This window comes from Sebastes fasciatus, chromosome 19 (genome assembly GCF_043250625.1).
Source record: "Sebastes fasciatus isolate fSebFas1 chromosome 19, fSebFas1.pri, whole genome shotgun sequence".
Classification (NCBI taxonomy): Eukaryota; Metazoa; Chordata; class Actinopteri; order Perciformes; family Sebastidae; genus Sebastes; species Sebastes fasciatus.
In genome coordinates, this window is record NC_133813.1 from 5,789,158 (window position 1) to 5,810,731 (window position 21,574).

Genomic DNA, 21,574 nt, shown 5'->3' on the forward strand with positions numbered 1-21,574 from the left:
TAAGCCTGAGATCGCTGAGGTAAGCTAAGTGGCCTTAAAAGCATCCCTAAGCGGTTAATAAGTATGTGCTAATGACCCCCAAACACATCTTATCAACATGAAAGCCTGATAAAGCTGCAGGATATCCAAACGGTGAAGTGCTGTTTTGATTCACAGGCTCGTAAATCGCCAGCTGTCAGAAAGAAATGAGAGTAGGTTTTTCAGGATGGTTGCAACATGCAGGTATTGAGCCATGCAGCTGTTTAACAAAACACACGGGTCCTCTTATCTCCGGCACTTTGTCTGAAGTGAACCTTAGCACAAAGATTGGAAAGAAGAGGAAACAGCTGGCCTGGATCTGTCCAACGGTTAAAAGATGAAGAAAAAAAAAAACACCTACTAGCACGTCTGTAATTAATATGAAAACTTAAACTTTATCAGATTCGTCATATACATACAGGTACATTGACCTCTGCATTTAACCCATCCTGAGCAATGTAGGAGCAGTGAGCTGCTGTAAAGAGCCCAGGGAGCAACTTGGGGTTCGGTGTCTCGCTCAAGGACACTTCGACATGCAGATAGTAGCAAACGTAGGTAGAACGTAGTCGTAGGAACCGCCAACCTTGCGTTTTTTGTACGGATCAAACAAACGAGATATAACGTGGTAGTTAGCGAGAAGGGTTGTGTCAAGAAGGTAGCCTAACCCACGAGTTGGGAAAGTCTTGCGACATAGGTAAGGTTAGGCATTGACCTTGAATAGTTAAGGTTGGGATAGGTCGTCGGGCAGTGAGTCTTGCGAGAGTTTTTGCAAGTGTTTGCCAGATTTCACAATTTGCGGGTTACCCTCTAGACACAAAACCTCAGTTATACTTTCAGCAAGAACGGTAGCACGGACATAAGCTGACGCGGAATCGTGACAAGGAAACATTTGGATCTTTTATATGTGCAGGTTTTCCTCGCGGCAAACCGCCATCCTCAAACTTCTCCATTTTCTCTGCCCTTCTGCATAGTTAGAAAATGTTGGATGTGCACGGACAGGCGAAAACCTGCAGCACGGAACCACCACGAAGGGCCATGTCTGATGGGGCGGTGTCACTTTGGCTGTGCGGCCACTCGTGACCCTCGCGGATGTGGCAATGCTAAGCTAAGCTAACCAGCTGCTGTCTGCAGAGAAAGTGGTATCAATCTTCTCATCTAACTCTAAGCAAGGAAGCGAATAAGCATATCTCCCAAAAAGTCAAACTATTCCTTTAAGTTTAAGTTTGTTGCCTTTAAAAGTGTGTGGAGATCTTCCCAAAGCAGTGGAGAGGAACATGGTGAAGGTCAGTCACGTATTTGTTGCTCCCCAGTGTTCCATTAATTACAGCGCTTTTCTAAATGTCCTCATCTGATGGAAAATCACTTCAGGTGATGTTCAAGCAGTAAATTAGCTTGTGGCTGCAAAGCAACCCAATCAGCGGGGTATCTTTCCTGGGTTAGCCACACATTTCAAGGGATGGGGGTCAGCGGGAGATTATCCGGGGGAGAAGGCTAAAGTAATGACACAAGTGAGAGACAAAAGGCGCAGGCAAAGAATGAAAAAGAAAAGAAGAGAGGAGCCATTGTGCGTTGGAGCAGACCTCCTTAGACTTAATTACCTCTCATCCATTTTCATTCAGCCTTCTCACGATAACGCAGGGGGGGGAAGGGCGCATGCGGTGGAGGATAAACAGGACTAATGAAGTCATGGAGTAAAAAAAACAAACATTTAAAAACATTAAGAGATACAGAAATTTGAGCTTCTGGAAACAAACAGTGAGTCCCAGCTTCTTAACATCACTGCAGCCAGACATCTCTCTGTACGGCACTGCAGGTGAAAGGAAGCTCTGATAAAGGAAGCTTTTTGAGTGATCTGAGCCTCGCGTGGCTCTTTCTTTAGCAGTCCAGCTAGCTGCTGTTTGTTATCTCCTGAGTCTGCCTTGTGGTCCAAGATAAGCAGGCTGTCGGGCTTTTGAAAGGACAGTAAACTTTAAAGTAGATATTTCAAAGCAGGTAACACATTGAGAAGGAAACAGAGATAGATGGAGGTATAGCATCAGAACCTCACAGGACATTTCACATGAAATGGAAAGTTAAAGTTTTGAAAATCTTTGCTTCACAGTCCATTTCAGGACATCTGACAGCGACACACTGGCCCCTGACACGGTCTCCTCGCCTGAGGCGGGTTGGTCCTCAGCTGCCCGTCTGAATGCTGATGTAACTCAGAGGTCAGAGCGAGCACGGCCCAGTGGAGGGCTCTCTCATTTCGAAAACATCCCTGACATGATCACAGTGTCTGTGCGTGTGTGTGTCTGGAATGGTTTAAACCAGCTCCACCCTGCTTGGTATGAATATTTTCTTTGTGGGCGGGCGAAAGCTCAGAAGCTCAGCAGGCTTCTTCAGCTTTGTATCAACCTACCTGCACCTCCACCCAGCTGATGAAATCCTCCGAAATCTCCGGGATATGGTCTGTTTTTTCCGGATCTGTGTGATCTTATTTACTTGCAATCAAATAGAGTGCTACAGGAATGAGTCCTAAAAGCCAGAAATGAGTTAGCATTTTAGCACTTCCGGTTCTCTTCTTTAGTCCGATGCCTGAAATAAGATCTGTGGTTAACACAGGCGGAAGAGATTTAAACGTTTTGTTCTACAATATAAAATTTGTCAATAAATATCCCACATGTGAATTCCGAAAAATTTGTGTCTTAAAAAATGCGGTTGCTAACAAGTGGCTGAATGAGACTGCAAAACTTCCTCACGCCGAGTCGTCCGTCGTTACAGCCTCGTTGTTTGCACTCACGTTCATGTAAAGGTGGTGTAGTTCGTTTATAACCTAACGTTAGCTTTTTACTTCTGGTGATTGCATTTACGCTTCAAAAATAATAAAAGTGTTTTTTGTGAAGATTATGTTGCTGAACAAAAGGTGCAACTATCTTAGTCTATAAAATGTCAGAAAATGGTGAAAAATGTTTTCCCAAAGCCCAAGATGACGTCCTCAAATGTTTTGTTTTGGCCTCAACTCAAAGGTATTCAGTTTACTGTCACAGAGGAGTAAAGAAACCAGAAAATATTCACATTTAAGAAGCTGGAATCAGATCATTTAGACTTTCAATTCTTAAAAAATTACTTAAAACGATTAATCGGTTATGAAAATAGTTGGTGATTAATTTAATAGTTGACAACTAATTGATTAATTGTTGCAGCTCTACAATCTAATGACAAAATATTCCAATAATATGTAATATTTTCGTACCTATACCTAATAATAACTTCCATTTAGAAACAGTATGGTGCTATTCTATATTTTTCTTATATTTTACATTTTTCAATATTATTGCCACTGTTAATGTAAAAAAAAATGAGGTTTTGAGATTAAAGTCAGAATATTTTGATAAAAAAAAAAAAAAGTCGTAATGTTTTTAAAGATTTGCATCCTCAGTAGGAACCAATGAGCTCCGTGCTGAGCTCCACAGGCAGAAAAGGGAAGTCATTAAGGCCCTGTCTACACATATAAAGATATTTTAAAAACTGATATTTTCCTCTACGTTTTGGTCATTCCTCCACCATAAACAGAGTTTGGGTCACAAAAAAGGATATTTTAAAAACGTCTTCTAAGGGGCAGATTTCTAAAAAGTCTGGTTAATTTGTATCGGTGAAGATGTGTAAGACGGCATTTGGGAGACGATGGCGTTCTCTCTTCATTTTGGGCATGCCCATTGTTGCTTTGTGTAATGAGCATGCAGCAGAAACAATAACAAAGATCGCGGACTAATTACTACTTTACATTACCTTAACTTGTTATCTCACTTGTGGTGACACGTAAATATTACGGCGAGTGTGGGAGGAGATATTTTGTAAAATGAAGGTCGTGTGTACAGATTTTTTGTTTGTTTTTTTAACGGAGGGGAAAATATCTGTTTCTAAATATTGAGGATTTGTTTTTTTCTTTATTTGTTTACAGAGAAAGAAGAGAAAAACATGACACCAAACTTAATCATAATGTCCAGGAATGTACTAGTTCTCTCTGCCTTAATGTTATATTTAGTAGTTCATCTTAGTATACATAGTGAATAATGCTTGTACTACTTTTTTTCTACATCTTTTCTAGGTATTTTATTACTTCTAAATCTAGTAGACATGATAAATGACCATCCTGATGCTGACGGTGAAGTGTAGGGACATCTGCAGCTAATTTTTAATTTATCATCTCTGTCTGCATGTGTACATGTGTGTGTGTGTGTGTGTGTGTGTGTGTAAGCGAGTGTGTGTGCGGCTAATGCCGGTGTTGCCAGGCGACGGCGACATGTAGATACATTGTTTTTTCATCACACTCAGCCACACATACAGACTGCCCACACAAAATACTAGACTCTAGTCTGTTCAGCCAAGCTCTGCATAAGCTAACAGCACCCAAAGGATTCACAGTGTTGAAGGGTTGAGCCATCAGTGGTATGTTCTGTGGAGGAGGAGGAGGAGGTGGAGGACGGGGGGGCGGAGATACTTCCTGGCGGACAGGAAATTCAACTTCCTGTCTTGATTAATGGGGGGACTGTTGGATCACACGCAGGGCACAGAGGGGCCTCCCGCACACAGAGCTCCCACATTTCACCTTGAATGTCAACCCTTTTTTTTCTGTGCTGGTTCTCAGCCGGAGAGAAAAAATCATCTCATCTTAAAATAATGTAGATTTTGGTAACTCTTCATTTTACAGGTCTGCAAATTTCCTGGTAATTAGGTGATAATTAGCAAGAAACCTATTTGAAATTTATTTGGAATTACTGCCAAATTAACCCAATATTTACCTCAAAATGTATTGAAAATGTACTTTATTATAAACACTATTTAATAATTATATGCTAAAATAGCATATAATGGTTAAAATAGGGCCCTTAGGCTTGAGAGGCTCTTCATCAGAGGTGGAAAACTAATAGAAGACACTTCTGATCAGGCACAAATCTCACCATTGTGTGACTTATTGTCTACACAAATGTAACTTGGTAGCTGATGTAATGATTTGGGGAGTTTTCTTAAGAAATTTCAAGTAAGTTATTTGCTAATTATTATCTATTTATCAGCAGACATGGAAATAAAACATATCAATTAACTTTGTATTTTTTTCCTGAAAATGTATTAAATAAATTACCAGCTATAGGGAAATAGCGGAATATTATTAAACGTCCCATATTGTAAAAAATTAGATTTTCAGGTCTTTTACATTACAAAGCAGGATTAAGTGCTACATAAATACTATTTAACTATCAAAATGCTCAATAAACGGAAAAATACACACAGCCCGTATTCCGAAATTGTGCGTTTGAAACAAGCCGTTAGGATTTCTGTCCATTTGTGATGTCACAAATATAAAATTTTAGACCATTACACGGTTTTAAACGTAAAACATTCTAAATGTGTCCCAGTTTATTTCCTGTTGCAGTGTATGTGAATAACATCAACTGACAGGAAGTAAACATGGACCCAAACTGTTGCCTAGCAACGCAATTCCATTGGAATTCCATTGGAATTCCGTTGAAATGCAGTAAAACGGAGCGTTTCAGACAGAGGGTAAATGCAGGTATATTCAGGCAGACAGAATGAGGAAAATAAAGATCTTTTTGAACATTGCAGCATGTAAACATGTTCTAGTAGAAACACAAAATACAAGTATTAACCTGAAAATGAGCATGATATGGGACCTTTAAATAATGTTTATAATAAATTTTGAGGTAAATATTGGGGTAATTTGGCAGTAAATCCAAATGAATTTCAAATAGGTTACTTGCTAATTACCACCTAATTACCATGAAATTTGTGGACCTGTAAAATTAAGTGTTATCTAGATTTGTAATAACTCTTAACAACATGTCAGCAAACGTTGTGCTTGTTTACTTCTCAAGCTGCCCCTTCCCCTAGTGCGTATATGGGTGTATTTTGTTAGTGAATGCATGAGGGTCTGGATCTGGTAAAACTGGTGTTTCTCAACCTCGAGTCACCGGTCAGCAGTCTTGTCAGGGCCGAAGAATGTAAACAGTGAACAGACTCCTCAGAGCAGCAGGAATGCAGCGAGTGGCTCTGCAGTCACTCACTAATGGGATGTTAGACTTGTTACAAACCAGGGAACGTGAAGCGCGGGAGGGCGAGCTGGCAAACCACTTTGCGATGCATTTCACTGATGAGAAGTGTGAGAGAGAGAGAGAGAGAGAGAGAGAGAGAGAGAGAGAGAGGAAGTGAGAGGGGAGGCAGGTCAGGGTGGGAGGAGAATAGAGAGAAGTGCTTTTTAAGATTTCATGTTCTCCTCCAGCCCCCACAGTTTGCAGATAAAGGTTGCCGTTGCCAAGGTGACTTGACAGAGAAAGGGAAAGTATCTGGCTGCGTTTCGCCTGTTCTTGTGCAGGAAGCTTAAAAGCCAGAGGCATAGATAAGATGATTTCAGTCCCTCCTCCACAGAACAAAAGCCGTGTACGCATGATATACTGCCTTAAATACCTCAGGACACTTGTATTCACTCCAAAGCTGCCTAAATATGCGAAACATGCAGTAATGAGAAAGCACCCTGTGCTGTGCTGAAGCTGCTTTTCCCTCCCAAAGACAACTCAAATCCACACTGAAGACAACAAATGCTTTACAGTCAAGAGGAAAAAACTCTTATGTTTATTAGCCATGAATTTCACATTGTGAAAAAAATCACATGTACAAAATAATGCCATAAAAAATCGAAATTAAACTCTTACATGACAAAGAAAAAAAAAGATGCACATTGACAGTTTTCTGTCTAATTTACATCATTATGCGAAGCAGGATACTGTGCTCCAATCTGAGCCAGCTGGATTTCCAGATGAAACAGAGGATAAGCGGAGGGCAAGAGTAGAAATGGGAAATGCCACTCTGCAATTAGGTGCAAATTGGAGGGGCATTCATTACTCGCTGTTGCCGGGGAAACTTTGCGTTCAATGGGAAAGAAAATGCTTGTGTCTGATTGGTGGGGCCAGAGGCTCTGTGTCCAGTGGTTGGAGGAGGTCAACATCATGGAGCCCTGAGGGTCTCCACAGAAGTCCAGAAATAGCCAATAAAAGGAACTTTTTTTGTGGCTTCAGGAGCTGAGCAGGAATTTAGAGCTGTTTACCAATTGATCCCCGTGTATTTGATTTATTTCATGAATCCACAAGGAAGGACATTTGAAAAAATATATACATATTCCACCAAAACATTACCTCTTACATTGAAATTCAATGATTTCATTAATATTCAATCGTAAAACGTCAATGTTCAGGTCACTTAGACAGACATACAGACAACGCAGTCTCACAGCAGTTTGTGAAATAGTCACGAAATATTATCTATTTAATTTGTGTATATAGACACAAATTTCCCTTTTTTGTGACGTATTTTTCGTTTGTTTACCTACAAATGTCCAGCAACGACGCACATGTCAATTTCCCCTCCAGACTTTTCAAAATAAAGCTACTTAGTTAGGTTTAGAAATAGAATCAATTGGCTAGGATTAGGCAACAAAAGACTTAGTTAGCTTTAGGAAAAGATCGCAGTTAGGGTTAAAATAACTCCGGAAGTGCTGTAACTCAAGTACGGAAGTTACATTACTTTGTCCGGTGTTTTTTGTCCCACCCATCCACCCCGACCTCCTCCCTACGTGGCATTTGCCGCTCTCTATACTTTCTGGTTCACAATTACGTGGATTACATACAAATTGTTTTCCTGCTGACCATCACGAAAACAAAAGTGAAATTTGTGTCTATGTACATGAATCAATACCTTAAATTTCGTGACTACTTCATGAACTGCTGTGCGACTGGGCTGGACAAAAACACTGATTAGACTTACCAAGTATTTCATATGCAAGTGTTTAAGACATTCTCTCTTTTTGGTCTTTAGGAACTTGCAATGTTTTTTTTCTTCCTTTTTTTATATGTGCATCATTGACACTGTGGTGAAAAGCACTGCGGTGTCTGCCCTTATCAATGCACAGCTTACAGGATTCAACTCTTTCCCAACCTAACGGTGAAGAAGACTGTGGGTTAACACCCTGGAGAGCCAAGTTAGCACATGTGACAGTCCTCCAGCTGTCCCAAGGACAGCTGCAAGGACTGTCGCATTCTTAACCATGTCAGGGTTATTAGGTACTGGGCCGCATACTGCACTGTTCCAGCATCTGTTTTATGGTTCTTGTTTTGTTGGTGCAGTTTGGGCCCCCGACGGGACGATTTAAGACAGCTTCGGACCCAGGTTAGAGCTTATGAAATGATCTTTCAACCACATTCAGTCTTCTTATTTAGGCAGCGACCCTGTGGTCTAAACTGCGTCACACCATCAGTAATCCGAGCCGTTCTTCCTCTCCCCACCCGTACTCTGTGAGAGGTTCACCTCTGTCTCTTTTTAAGTTTAAAGTTCCTCCTGGGAAAGACTGAATTGTGCAAAATGCAGCCCAACTGAGATCAAATAAAACACAACACCTGGCCATGCATGACACAACCCGAAACATACATTCACATCAGAATGCAGGCAGAGAGGAAATAAATAGGATTAAACATATTAACATAACAGAGTTAGCATTGTCATATAAATTAAGACTACATTTGCAGCAAAAAAGAAACTGATTCATTCTCAGTTTAGATTAAGGTGACGAGATTTCTGCGACCACAGAGAGGAGTTCATGCCAGTTTTACTGAATCACTATGAGTGGACATGCTCTTAGAAAGGGTTCAGCTATGACTCAGCAAAGCGAGCAACTGCTTTTATCAGAATAACAGAAGCACAGCCGGTCTTTTACAGCGTTAAGTGTACAGCTGAATGTGACAGTGTTTCCTTCTGAAACACTGAATACCGCCCCTGTGTACAGTGGGTTAGTTAACCGGGCGTTAATGCGTAGCTGCGAAAAAGCAAACATGTAAGGTCGTGACCCCGAGGCACGTCGACCTCCACGCCTACACCACCACCACGCACAGATCCCCCTCCATCCTCCTCAACCTCAGCTGGTGTTGGTCGTCAACACCTCGTGGCTCGCAGTGACAGCAAACTGCCAAAGCCTTCGTAAGAGGAACACTTGAGGGTTTGTTTCTGTGTCAGAGCACGTCTTTGAAAGAAGAAGAAAAAAGGGGTAAAACAAAAGAGCTTATTAGAGGAGAGACGGTGATTTGCTCCTTCATTGTGCCTTGTTATAAATCAGCTATATTCAAACTGTTCTTTAGCACACCAATCATTGCATCCTCCCTCCCTCAATCTTAATAGAACATCCATCATGCTATACATTGCAGCCTCGATGAAAAGAGTATTTTTTTTTCTTATTTTTTTTTATCATAGAGAAAAACATCAATACAGATCCTCACAAGCCTGTCATGACTAAATGAGGGGAAAAATATGCAGGTTGTGTGATATGTTTGCAGTCCTCATATGGCAGCGTGAAAGCCTGATATGCCAGATGTACACAAGGTTGGAGTTTGTGCGTCGTATAACAAGCAGCAGTTTGTTTGGTATGTTTGTACTGGACGGTACGCCTCAGCTTCCTTTCTCGGAAATGAGAGACGACATCATTCCAGTAAAGAGTCCGGCGTCTGTCCAGCTTCTGCGTCTTTTTGCGACATCAAGATGAATGCGGGTGTCTGTACATCACTGCTCGGCGTCTCTTTCAGAGGAAGATGATGTGTGCTTCTTCACAGTTGGAGTCCAGTAGATGATGCGAAACAGGGAAATCTGAGGTGAGAGGAGAAAAGAATAACTCGTTAAATGGAGAAAATAAGACGCCCGAAAGCGAACAACGCTCAACAGGTTTAAAGGTGACTTTAATTATTCAAAGTACAAAGGAAAGTCTAAAAACAGAAAAGAATATAAATCTGAGGCTGAAAGTTCCTGGATCACCTCACAACCTTCTCGAAATTTTAGTTCCCGCTTTCTTAATTTAAATTAAAGAAGTATTGCTAATGCAGCCGCTCTGTATCCAGCTTTTCATCGCCAAAATTTAGCGTAAGTTTGGAGCGTTATTTAACCTCATTCATGACAAGCTAGTATGGCATGGTTGGTTCCAATGGATGCCTTAAGTTTTGTAGTTTCATATGATGCCAGTATCTTCACTCTGGCTTTCAAACTGAGCTAAGTTGCGTTAATGCGTTCCACTGAACTTTGACTTGCCCTACTAATTAGGGCTGTGTATTGGTAAGAATCTGGCGATGCGATACACATCATGATACAGGCGTTACGACTCAATATATTGGGATACTGTAAGCAAGGCAATATATTGCAATTTTTAAAATGGAATTTTCGGAAAACTGTCATAGCATAAAGAACACACCACCATGTGCATAAAATCTGCATATCAACATCAGATACAGTATCGCTAAACATAATATCATGATACTCAATATTTTCGATATTTTCTGACGCCGCTAAGACGAATGGATTTGGTGAATCCACCTCCTCTATTTCCTCAGTACAGCCCTTCGTCAAGCTTCTTATATCACCCTCAGCCTACTACTCTTTTCACATCTGAGTGTGTTTTACTCTCAGAATCTCTCTGACCTTTCCTTTTTTAAAAGCCTTTACTGAATATGTACTTATCTGTACGGCACAGATGGTTACAGGCTTGGCAGCCCTCTGTGTGTCTAATGTGAATGTAATATCAGCAGCTATCTCTGTTTGGACGTGGGTCTTTCACTTGCTGTCGCTGCCAGAGGACGTACATGTGATGAGTGAATAAGTAGACCTTGAAGAGCACGTTCTACCCAGTAGCAATCTGGGTAGGAGAGGAATGTCTCCATTGGATTCCAGTTTGTTTCAAGTTAGCATCAAGGAAGAGTTAAGACATTTAGGGCTAATTCGCTTTCTTGCAGGTTAGATGAGAAGATTGATGCCACTCTCATGTCCGTATACTAAATACAAAGCTGCAGAGACTACGCTAAGCTAGTAAGCTGTTGGCTGTAGCTTCATATTTAGCATACAGACCAATGTATGCTCATGCAACAGTTTGTATGATATCTTACGAAAAGTTATTCCTAATTTTTTGTGCATTTTCCTTTGAATGTCCAGCAACGCATGACACATGTGTCTATTTCCACTTGTTACATGTGTACAGACTTGTCAAAAAAAACTTCCGTCTTTACAGGAAACAACTTGGTTAGGTTTAGGCGACAAAACTCCTTAGTTAGGTTTAGGATAAGATCGACTTGGTTAGGTTTAGGCAACAAAACTACTTAGTTAGGTTTATGAAAAGATCGACTTGGTTAGGTTTAGGCAACATAACTACTTAGTTAGGTTTAGGAAAAGGTTGACTTGGTCAAGTTTAGGCAACAAAACTACTTAGTTAAGTTTAGGAAAAGGTCGACTTGGTTAGGTTTATGAAAAGATCGACTTGATTAGGTTTAGACAACATAACTACTTAGTTAGGTTTAGGAAAAGGTTGACTTGGTCAAGTTTAGGCAACAAAACTACTTAGGTTTAGGAAAATATCGACTTGGTCAGGTATAGGCAACAAAACCACTTAGTTAGGTTTAGGAAAAGCTTGTGATTTGGGTTAAAGTAACACTGGAAGTGGTGTAACTTAAGTATGGAAGTTCCGTGACAAATAATCTATGTTGGCTTCTGGTCCTCTGGACGGAAGTCTGGTATTTTTTGACGCACCCATCCACCCTGACTGAATTGGAGACCAGATGAAGCTAATCAGGTTACTTCAGACCATTTGTTTTGATGCTACATTTAGTCATATATTCTGCAATTTTGGTTATTATAAAATAGGCATATACTGTTGTTTAAAAATTACATTTTCCTGGCCTTAAAGCTGCGTCTATGTTCAGTTCATTATACCATTCTAGCGAACAATAAATGCCTTTATTTGGTTTCTGTTACTTTTTTGTGTGTAAGTACCTTCTAAATATCTAAAATCAACAACAGTCATCCTGAAAAATACTGCACTATTTGATTTTGTCAGTACCTACTAAGCGCTTGCCAACGAGAAAAAAGATATAAAAAATCTAAAAGTTGGAGTTGCTCCCCTGGGAAAAACTGAGAACGAACTTCTTCTTTCTGTCACAGCTACAAGCTCCTTCTGTGAGGTCTAACATACTTCCTTCTCCTTTCATTCCTAAACAGTCAGCCTTCTTTTCCATTCTTCCACATTTCGTCTTTCAGTGAGTTGACTGTCAGTTGCCATGACAGGCAGGGCGCACCAAAAACAAATTCTGTATTAAATTAGCAGCAGGATTATATATCCTTCGCTGAGCACTGTGTTGCCTTGGCTTAGAGATAGTTCAGACCTTCAGTCTAGTCTCTCCTTTTCAGAGATGAGTCACTGAAAAGAAAGGGAATAATAAGTCTTAACAAATATTTCACCCCGTGGAGAGGAGGAACATCACAGCATCGCAGCAGTGAAGCTGCTTCCTGGCATTATCGAATGGGAAACTGTGCTGGACAGCTGGGGAGTCACTCTTACTTCTCTCCTTGGCTTTCTCAGGAGCCGAGGGCCCCCAGCCATTTCAATAAACACAGCAAAATGAAAAGGGACTGCCTGCATGGGTGTGTTGGGTGTAGTGATCGTGTGATGTGATGTGATCGTGAGCCCGCGGCATGCAGAAAGATCAGCTTTGCCTGCTGACTACCCATGCTCCACATGCGTCTGCCTTGTTTATCATCAGAGCAGGGTTGTAATGAGACATAGATGGAGGCAGGAGAGACGACGGGAAATTTTCAGAGCGGGACCACCACCATCAAGGATGATCTGTGTCTGAGGGTGGGGGAGAGCTTGTGTAGCTCTACAACTCTCCCTCCTCACTTCCCCCGCCGCCACTTCTCTCAGTCACCTCCACTTGCGATTCATGATGAATGGTTTCCGACACCGCGTGAGTCGCCGGATTGCCTTCCCTCTCGCCCAGCGTAAAGACCATAACCTCGTCAAAGGAAGGCGACTGAGAGTGGATTAGCCTCGCCGGGGCGTTGCAGCCTGCTGGTGTGTGGCTTGTCTAATTGGCAGACCCCCTTTTTCCTCTTAGAGGGATTTCCCCCACAGGAGCAATAAAAGTATCCTATTCTCTTTCAATTACCCTCTCTGTCCTTCGGCCCATCCCCACAGCCACATAACTCACTTAACTAACGCACACAAGCCCCTATCAATCCCCCCACCCTCCCTCCTCTAGTGCTGCTTCCTCTCTTCTTCTGAGATGACTCCGCTTATCCTGTCAGTATTTCTGAAAATCTCAAAGCTTGAAAGACCCAATAAATGCATATCAGAACCTGATCAATACTGGGTATCACAGATAACGATCATTTTCATAATCTGCAGATTATTTTATCGATTGATCGATTAACCGTTTGCTCTATAAAATGTCAGAAATCAGTGAAAAATGTTTCTCAAGGTCCAAGGTGATGTCTTTAAATGTCTTGTTTTGTCCACAACCAAGAGATATTCACTTTAATATTATGTAAAACAGAGAAAAGCAGGTAATCTCCATATTTTAGAGGCTAAAAACAGCATCTTCTGATATTTTTATATGAAGAAATACTTGAACGAAAAATAAATTACTTTAACGATTAATCGATTATTGAAATAGTTGGCGGTTATTTTTCTGTCGATCGACTAAACGATTTTCCGACTACTCGTTGCAGCTGTAATTGTCAGTATCAGCATATATGTTGACAGATTTGCAAATATAAATTGCAGTACATCGCTGTGTTATAGGTTGCATAATTCCATATTTTTAACCTCTTTGTGTATCTTTGCCAGATTTGAAGGATCACTGCCAAAATGTTTGTGAAGTGTGAAAATGGAATATCAGCCAATATATCGTTAAAGTTTTTATCTGCCTCTAAAATCCCACATTGATTGGGCTGTAATTCATTTACAGACAAATAAATACATGAGTGAATACATTAAACATGCAGCTGAATATCAACGTTTCACAGATGGTTAAAAGACAAGGAGAAGATGCAGCTGTCAAACTCCACTGATTTAGTGTTTCCCTCCCATAAAACTGAAAAAAAAATCTACATCGATGCAGCAGAAATAGAGATTTTATCCCATTCTTCTTCCTTGTCAAATTCTGGCACCTACATTCCCCATAATGCAACTCGACTGCCAACAGTTCGGTTGGACATTTGGGTGTTATGTAGCCTTGAGCTGCTGACCTCATGCAGAGATATGGAGCAGGCTATAGAAATTTAATTAGCTCACTTCTTTCTAACTCCACACCCCCAGTTTTTTTTTCATTTTCAAACTTGTAGTCTTCAGACCCATCTTTATGCAACTTGTTTCACATAATGCAGTAGTACTCCCCAAGTCCTGTAAACAGACAAAGAGAAAGGTCAAACTTACCTCATGGAAAGGGTGTAGGTAGAGGGTTTGGGGCTCAAGCAGGCAGATGTTTCCAGGTGCTGACGAAAGCAGTGGGAATGAGCGAGTATGGCACAGTAGTGATGCTGTTCCAGGAGTCCAACGTGGGGTCATAGCAGTCCAAAGTTTTACACCGCTGTGTGCCAAAGTACCCCCCCACCACGTACAGTTTGTTCCCCGATGCCACGGCCTGGCAGCTCATCCGCTTGGCCGTCACATCGCCCACTTTAGTCCACTGGTAGCTCTCACTGCTGAACTTATAAGCCGAGCATGCTGAGAACTCTGTATCCCCACCCATGACAAAGATCTGGTTTCCCAGTACGGCGGCGGCCGTGTAGCGCCACGGCTGCGGGCAGGACGCGGGCACAGACCATCGGTTCTCCTGCGGATCGTAGCACTGCACCTTGGGCAGCTTGTCGTGGGTGACGCTGGTTCCTCCGAAGGCAAAGAGCTTGAGCTTGACGCTGACCACTGCTGCATTGCTCACACCCTCCCTCAAAGGAGCTACCATGGTCCACTTGTTTGCCACTGGGTCATACTGCTCCACCTGTTTGAGTGATACAGACGGAGAAGCCGGGAGGCAGCCGGTTGCTGCCGTGTGACCTCCCACCACGTAGAGGCAGTGTTTCAGCTCCGCAGAGCCATGGCCAAACCTGGCAATGAGCATGGGCGCCGCCTTCGACCATTCCTCTTGGACGGTGTCGTAGACCCACACATCTTTGGACACACCATTCTCTGAGCCTCTCCCACCAGTGATGTACACCTTACAGCCGATGGCGCAGGCGCTGAACTCCTTCCTGGGGCTGGGTATGTCAGCCTTCGGGATGATCTCTTTGGCTTTCTGGTCCACCAGGTACAACTTGTCGCACATGAAAGTCTGCCCTCCCAGAAGAAATAGGGCATGGCTGGTCTTTCTCGGTCGAGCACACGGGCTGTTGACGACGCCATCGTTCTGCAGGATCTTCAGCTTACAGCGGATGGCTTCATCCACCAGCTCCTTGCTCTTGGGCTGGGCGTTGATCAGCTCTTCTGTCGAAACGTTCTCCATGAGAAAGATGGCGGGCAGCAGGGCCAGACGGACCGTCCTCAGGAGCTCTGGAAGATGGCAGTGCCTCTTTTCCAGGTCATAGTTGATCCAGTTAAGGGCAGCTTCATAAACCAGTCTCTCATCTTCAGTCTCTAGCTCCTCATGTGACAAAAGCTGCACCACCATATCTTTGGGCAGTTGGAGGAAGTCCTCAGTCTTGCAAATGGCGGGGAAGTTGCTGAGGCACATACCCCAGGAGAGCTCTGACAGCTTGGTGCATTGGTGGGCGTCAGACAGCAACAGCATGCCAAGGCAGTTAGACGGGTGAAGGTTTCTCTCTAGGAATTCAGCACAGGCATCCCGGATGTCCTGAAACTCTAGCATGTCCCCAGCCTCCAATAGTGACTCTGCGTTCTCTTCGTTGATGACCACACGTGACGAGTACGCGTAATCCAGCAGGAGCTCTAAAACCTCCGGGTGGATGGAGCCACGGAAGTCGACCTCGCTGGCCTGGCTCTCCCTCAGCCCTCCGCTGAACATGGCCTCAAAGTAGCGACTGCAGGCAGCCAGCACGGCCCGGTGGCAGGGGAAGGAGCGGCTGCCTGCATGAAGCAGGACGTCCGTGAAAAGCTGCTGCTGCCGCAGCGAGTTGAGGTGCATGAGGACACTGTCCGCATAGGAGGACTTGTGGAACAGGTAGATGTTCATCGAGCCAGTGCTGGCCCGGGATTTCCGGTTCTCATGGACACACACGGACATTTTCATTGAATCCTGAAAAAGAAAAGACAAGAAAGATCTCTCTTTAATGCATTTCATATTTAAAGTACATTACATAAAGTTCTACACTGTTTTGCTGAGGAAATGGTAGGTGTTTTTTTAGATTCTTGGTGTTTTTCAGTCTATGAATTCACATCATCTTAAAAGTCCTTTGCTTGAAGTTGCTACCATCATAAAGCTGAGACAGCCATCGGAAGAGGCATTCTCACTGTGACTCAAAGTAAAGACAGTCTAGCAAACAAATCATTTTGAAATTCAATAAAGGGCTGACTTTGATGTGCCAGTAAGACAAAAAGAGAAAGTTAAAAAACGACACATCAATTATATCTGCTGCTGTAGGTGAAGAAGAAGTTGTGAGAAGACCCGAGAGATCATAATAATGAGTTTCCCGTAAAGAGGAGGCAAGCTTTCAGTAATGATGGGAGACTGTTGCTGTCAAGACACAGAGTATAAGGAAAGAAATTAGATCATTAGAGTAAGAGTTTATCTTCTATCCTATCAATCTACATCTAAAGTCTCTGAAGATAAAGTGTTATAGTGGGCCTAACTTTCCTTTTTAAATTGTTTTCTCAGACTGTATAGGCACAGTGTGGTATTGATGCTGAAATATTACATTTTTGCAGCCCTAATATTCATAATTTGATGAACGATGTGCATTTTTTGGTTAGTATTGCAATCCTTCCCAACAGTTAGAGAGACATTAAGCAAGATATCCAGTGATTACAAGTTGCAAAACACCATACGCCTGGGAGTTATGAAGGTCAAGTAGATAACAATTATTGTCTTCTCGCAGAGACTTTTTTTTAGGCTTTTCCACTTTCAACCCCGAGCAGCACTAATCCCCCTCTCTTTTAGAGATACCATGATTTACAAGTAAGAGTCCCTTTGCAGAGCTCTTTAAGAAAAGAGGAAAGAAAGAGACAGCGGGACTCCTTTAAGCCTCTGAGCAATGCACAGAATTTACTCCCCTCCGGAAAGTCACAGCTCCCATCTTCACTGTCCTTGCCCCGTCCTCGCTCAGAGCTCACATTCATTCCACCCAATTTCTAGACGTGTCAAGTGCCTCCCGCACCCTGTTCCCAGAGTCCCTGTCTGACCTGGTAAATCCACAGCTGACTGGCAATGTCAGTCAGTCCACCACTTTGGTCCACTAGACTGAAATATCACAACAAATATTGCTTATTACATTTGGTACAGACATTCATGGTGCCCAGATGATGACGCCTCATAACTCGGTGGCCCTCTGAATTTTCATATAGCGCCATTATTTGGTCAAAATTTCAATTTGTCCAATACTTTGGTTTATGACCAAATACCTAAACTCCCATAAACCTCAGCTGTACTTTGTGTTTAGTGCTAATTAAATAATGTTGGCGTGCTAACACGCTAAACTAAGATGGTAAACATAGTAAACTTTCACTTTCACTCAACTCATTTTGCGCTGACGTTAGCATTTAGCTCAAAGCACCACTGTGGTTAAGTAGGCCGCTTCCTCACAAAGCCACTAACATGGCTGTAGACTCAATGAGTTACCAAAAAAATCTGGTTTAATGTTGACACCAGTGGGCTAACTCTGAATCTGAAAAGTGAAGCCAATGTGAAAGTGCTTTAAAACTGTCATTCTATTTAACAGCCAGCAGGGGGCGACTCCTCTGGTTGCAAAAAAAGACGTCTGATTGTATAAAAGTCTATTATATATGAAATACAGTCACGAGTAAGAACATTACTCATCGCAACTTGATTAAATACAAAACCAACCGCAACCTTGGTTCAACAGGATTTATTGCATTCCAGCGCTGACAAAACTGGCAACCCGTCATCTTGTGGCCTCTGGCTCAGCTTTAATGAGAATACTCTCACCGTTCTTAGCTCTTTCACCTGCACATGTCACCTCCTACACACACTCGCACACACACACAGCACCGATACTGCAGCTCATGTTTTCTAATTGGAAGTTGTAAATGGCTTGATTTGAATAAGTGCCCTCTAAATAGGAGAGGTTTTTGCAGATAATAATTAGCGCGTAAATAAATATAACCTTCAGTAGCTGACAGGCAGATAAACACTTCAATTAGTGGAAAGTATGCAGTATGATAATCTTCTGCTCGTAGGAGGAATCGGGAAAATACATTGATTTAAAAAAAAAAATGAGTCTGCATCACTAAAGGTGTTTTGCATTTCTTCAAACAATAAACAAAGTTGTCCTTGGATGATCGAGCTCACTCATGCATACAGTGAGTGCATGAGAGCTGAAGGAGCGCAGTAAACCAGGTACTTTGCATATTAAAGGGTGAAGCCTGGATTAACAACTAAACCTGCAGGTCTTGAAAACCCTCTGTTCATCTATTTGTAAATGAAATGGAAATGTGTCCTTTGTTACGAGTTTGCTTGTCCTCAACAGCTGTCCAGTAAGGATGTTTTAGTATTTTATGCCAGAATCGAATAAGAACTTGGATGGTTTCAGAGTTTAAAATCATATTTTCTTACATGGACTCTGGTAGATGTTGTATTCCAGTACTCCTTGTTCATAAGATCCAAGACTATTGGCTGTATGTACAGTAATGTGAAAATGATTTGCAAACTACCTCACGTCCCTCTGGGCATTAAACCCGGCACATGTAAACACAGTTTATTGGGGAAATCAGATTACTGCAACTCATATAACTTTAATCTGGTTGTTCACAGTAAACACTGTTATATGTAAAGAGATTCTGACGGTAACAAGCTGCTGTGAAATGCCTGACGACAGAAATTAATCAGCAACCATATGATTGATCATTTTAGTCGACATTCGCTGGTTCCAGCCTCTAAAATGTGAGGCTTTGCTGCTTGTATTAGTCTGTGAATGTAAACTGAATCGATTTTAGACGGTTAGTTGAACTGAAGAAGCAATTTGAAGACGCCACCTTGAGCTTTAGAAAGTTGTGATGGACATGTTTTACTATTTTCTGGCATTTTGTAGACCAATCAATTACTGAATTAATTAATTGTTAGTTGCAACTCAAATAATGTTAATTATAGGGATGTAAATTTTGTGGACCATCAAGGAAAACTTTTTAAAAAGTTAAGATAATGTTGACAACTCCGTCAGTCTGATAGCTGCTCTAAATGAGAGTAAACAAATGTGTGTGTTTTTTAAATCCTCACTACAAGTTTGTAATCTTGCCAGAAGAAAGGTAGTAACTTCCAATATTTTGGCTACATCACTTTGGTTTACTGGTGGTTTTAGAATTGACTTATAATTTACATAACTTTTATGAGGAAAAACAATATTTTTTTCATTAAAACACTTTTGTTTTCACTTGCATTCCACTGATGATAGGTGTTATAATGAAGAGAGTTTATTACATGACTGTTTATTTAGCACCATGAAGGTTATTTGCATTTTCATTGCGGGTGTAACTTCACTGGAACCATCTGATAAAAATGCAGAAGTCTCTTATTTCAGCATAAAGAAAACAATCACTTGGTTGATCGACAGAAAATAGCTTTTCTTTGTCACATATAGTAAGCTGACTACCTTTAGGTTTTGGATTGTTGGTCAGATAAAACAAGCAGTTTGAAGACGTCATCGTGGACTCTGGAAGTTGTTATTGGCATTTTTTCCACAAAGTTTTAACATTTTTAGACTAAAAGAAGGTAATCACTGGATTAATTACTAATTCAATTTAATTGCAGCACTAAAACCAATCAAACTCTGAGGATTTGCTGCTTTCCCTCGTCACATATCATAGTAAACTGACTACTTTTAGGTTTTGGATTGTTGGTCAGATAAAACAAGCCGTTTGAAGACGTCATTGTTGTGGACTCTGGGGAGTTGTGATGGACAGTTTTTCACAAGTTTTAACATTTTTAGACTTAAAAAAATTTAATTACCGTATTAAATGCTAATTAAATTTAGTTTCAGCCCTAAAACCAATCAATTTATAACTATTATCATTATTATTACCTACAATCAGTGCTCATGGTGTTGTATTTGAGTCAGTACATTCACACCAGCGTGCCCTGAGAGGGATATAATATGCCACCACCAACAGCAGCAGCAGCAGAGAGTGAGTGGTGGGCTGGGAGGCTGTGAGAGTTGTCCTCCTCATCCCTTCCACAGAAAAACAGATCCACAGGCACATAACAGGAAAGCGCCTACATGCCACACTCAACAAAGCACACAGTAAAAAAAAAAAGGCATGCACTGCACACATGCTGCCTCTCTCTGGACTCTATATCTGAGGGCTGGCTGGCTGCAGTCTGTTTTAAAATCATTGCCAGGTGTTCACAGTCAACCGTGGACTCAGGAAGAGGGATTGGTGGGGAGAGACTTCAAAAGTAAACAGCAGGCTTTATGTGGGCCAGTTCTGTTCTGTTCTGGTCATCTGCCACCAAAAAAAAATAGAAACAAGATGCAAAACAAGAGGACAACAGCAGCAGCAGTTTATTGATCTGCATGTCTGCATCAATCTTAATCTCAGATTTATAGTCTCACCCCAGATGTCCATAAACATCAGAGTGAGGTGTTTAAAAACCAAAACCCTGCTGACACTTATAGAGAATATATCACCAAGAAGAGCTCACCACACCTGATGTATAACATGTCAAACATCTCGAGCATCAGAATCTGATGCTCAGAATCGTGTTTATTGCCAGGTGTAAGAGGTATACACTAGGAATTTGCTTTGGTTTTGTTGTTGCAAGTTAAACAGTATAATAACAAAAGAATAGATAAAAACGTTAGAATAAAATAAGAATAAAAAAATTGAATTTCTACCAATATACAATATACAAAATAAGCTATAAACATGATATAAACAGATAGCATGCATGGACTAGATGCCGAGGAGAGCACAAAGGACTGGGAGGAGATCTCAGGGAAATAAAGAAATAGGCGCTCAGTAAATTATAGCAATAACAAAATGTATATAACCGAGGAATGACAACAATCTTTTGTCCATTGGTCTGTTTTCTGGTGCGCTTTTTCTGCTTTGGCACCGGAGTGTTCCATCAGCAGGTGATCAGAAAGGCACAATATAACGTTAATGTTAATAATCTATAATAGATGATGTGATGTATTGTTATTTTACCTCTTTGGGTGAAAGCAGGAGTTCAATAGTGTCCGCGGTATCCCTCGAACATGCCGCTTCTGACAGAGCCACGATGCAAGCCTTGCGCTCGGAGAGGAGAACAACTCCTTGGGTTTATCTCCCAAATGCTGGTTGGATGAGGCCGTTTTCCTCAGATGTAACAGCACACTGTGTTGTCTGCAGATAGCGGAGATTATACATGTATATATAAAGGCACACGCTGTAAAAAATAAACTGGCTTTTAATGTCAAAAGGATGAGATGTTTGGAGGCTGCTGCTCGGCTGCTGTGTGACGGTCCTCCTCCTCTTGCGCTCACTGAGTCCTCTCTCACTGGAACCAAGGGGTGTGTTTACACTGAGAGAGGAAGAGGAGGA

General features: G+C 41.7%; 1 protein-coding gene across 1 annotated transcript; it reads right to left on the reverse strand.

The window, feature by feature from the left end:
* Positions 1 to 9,269: 9,269 nt before the first annotated feature.
* Positions 9,270 to 21,539, reverse strand: enc1 (ectodermal-neural cortex 1). The gene is made up of 3 exons (XM_074617016.1): positions 21,200 to 21,539; positions 14,303 to 16,118; positions 9,270 to 9,699 (listed from the first exon to the last, which is right to left on the reverse strand). Exon 2 carries the CDS (start codon positions 16,110 to 16,112, stop codon positions 14,337 to 14,339), a length of 1,776 nt encoding a protein of 591 aa, XP_074473117.1. The 5' UTR covers positions 16,113 to 16,118; positions 21,200 to 21,539; the 3' UTR covers positions 9,270 to 9,699; positions 14,303 to 14,336.
* Positions 21,540 to 21,574: the final 35 nt, after the last annotated feature.

Excerpts from the sequence above, each read along its gene's own strand:
- enc1 (XM_074617016.1), bottom strand. The coding sequence starts at position 16,112 with ATGAAAATGTCCGTGTGTGTCCATGAGAACCGGAAATCCCGGGCCAGC.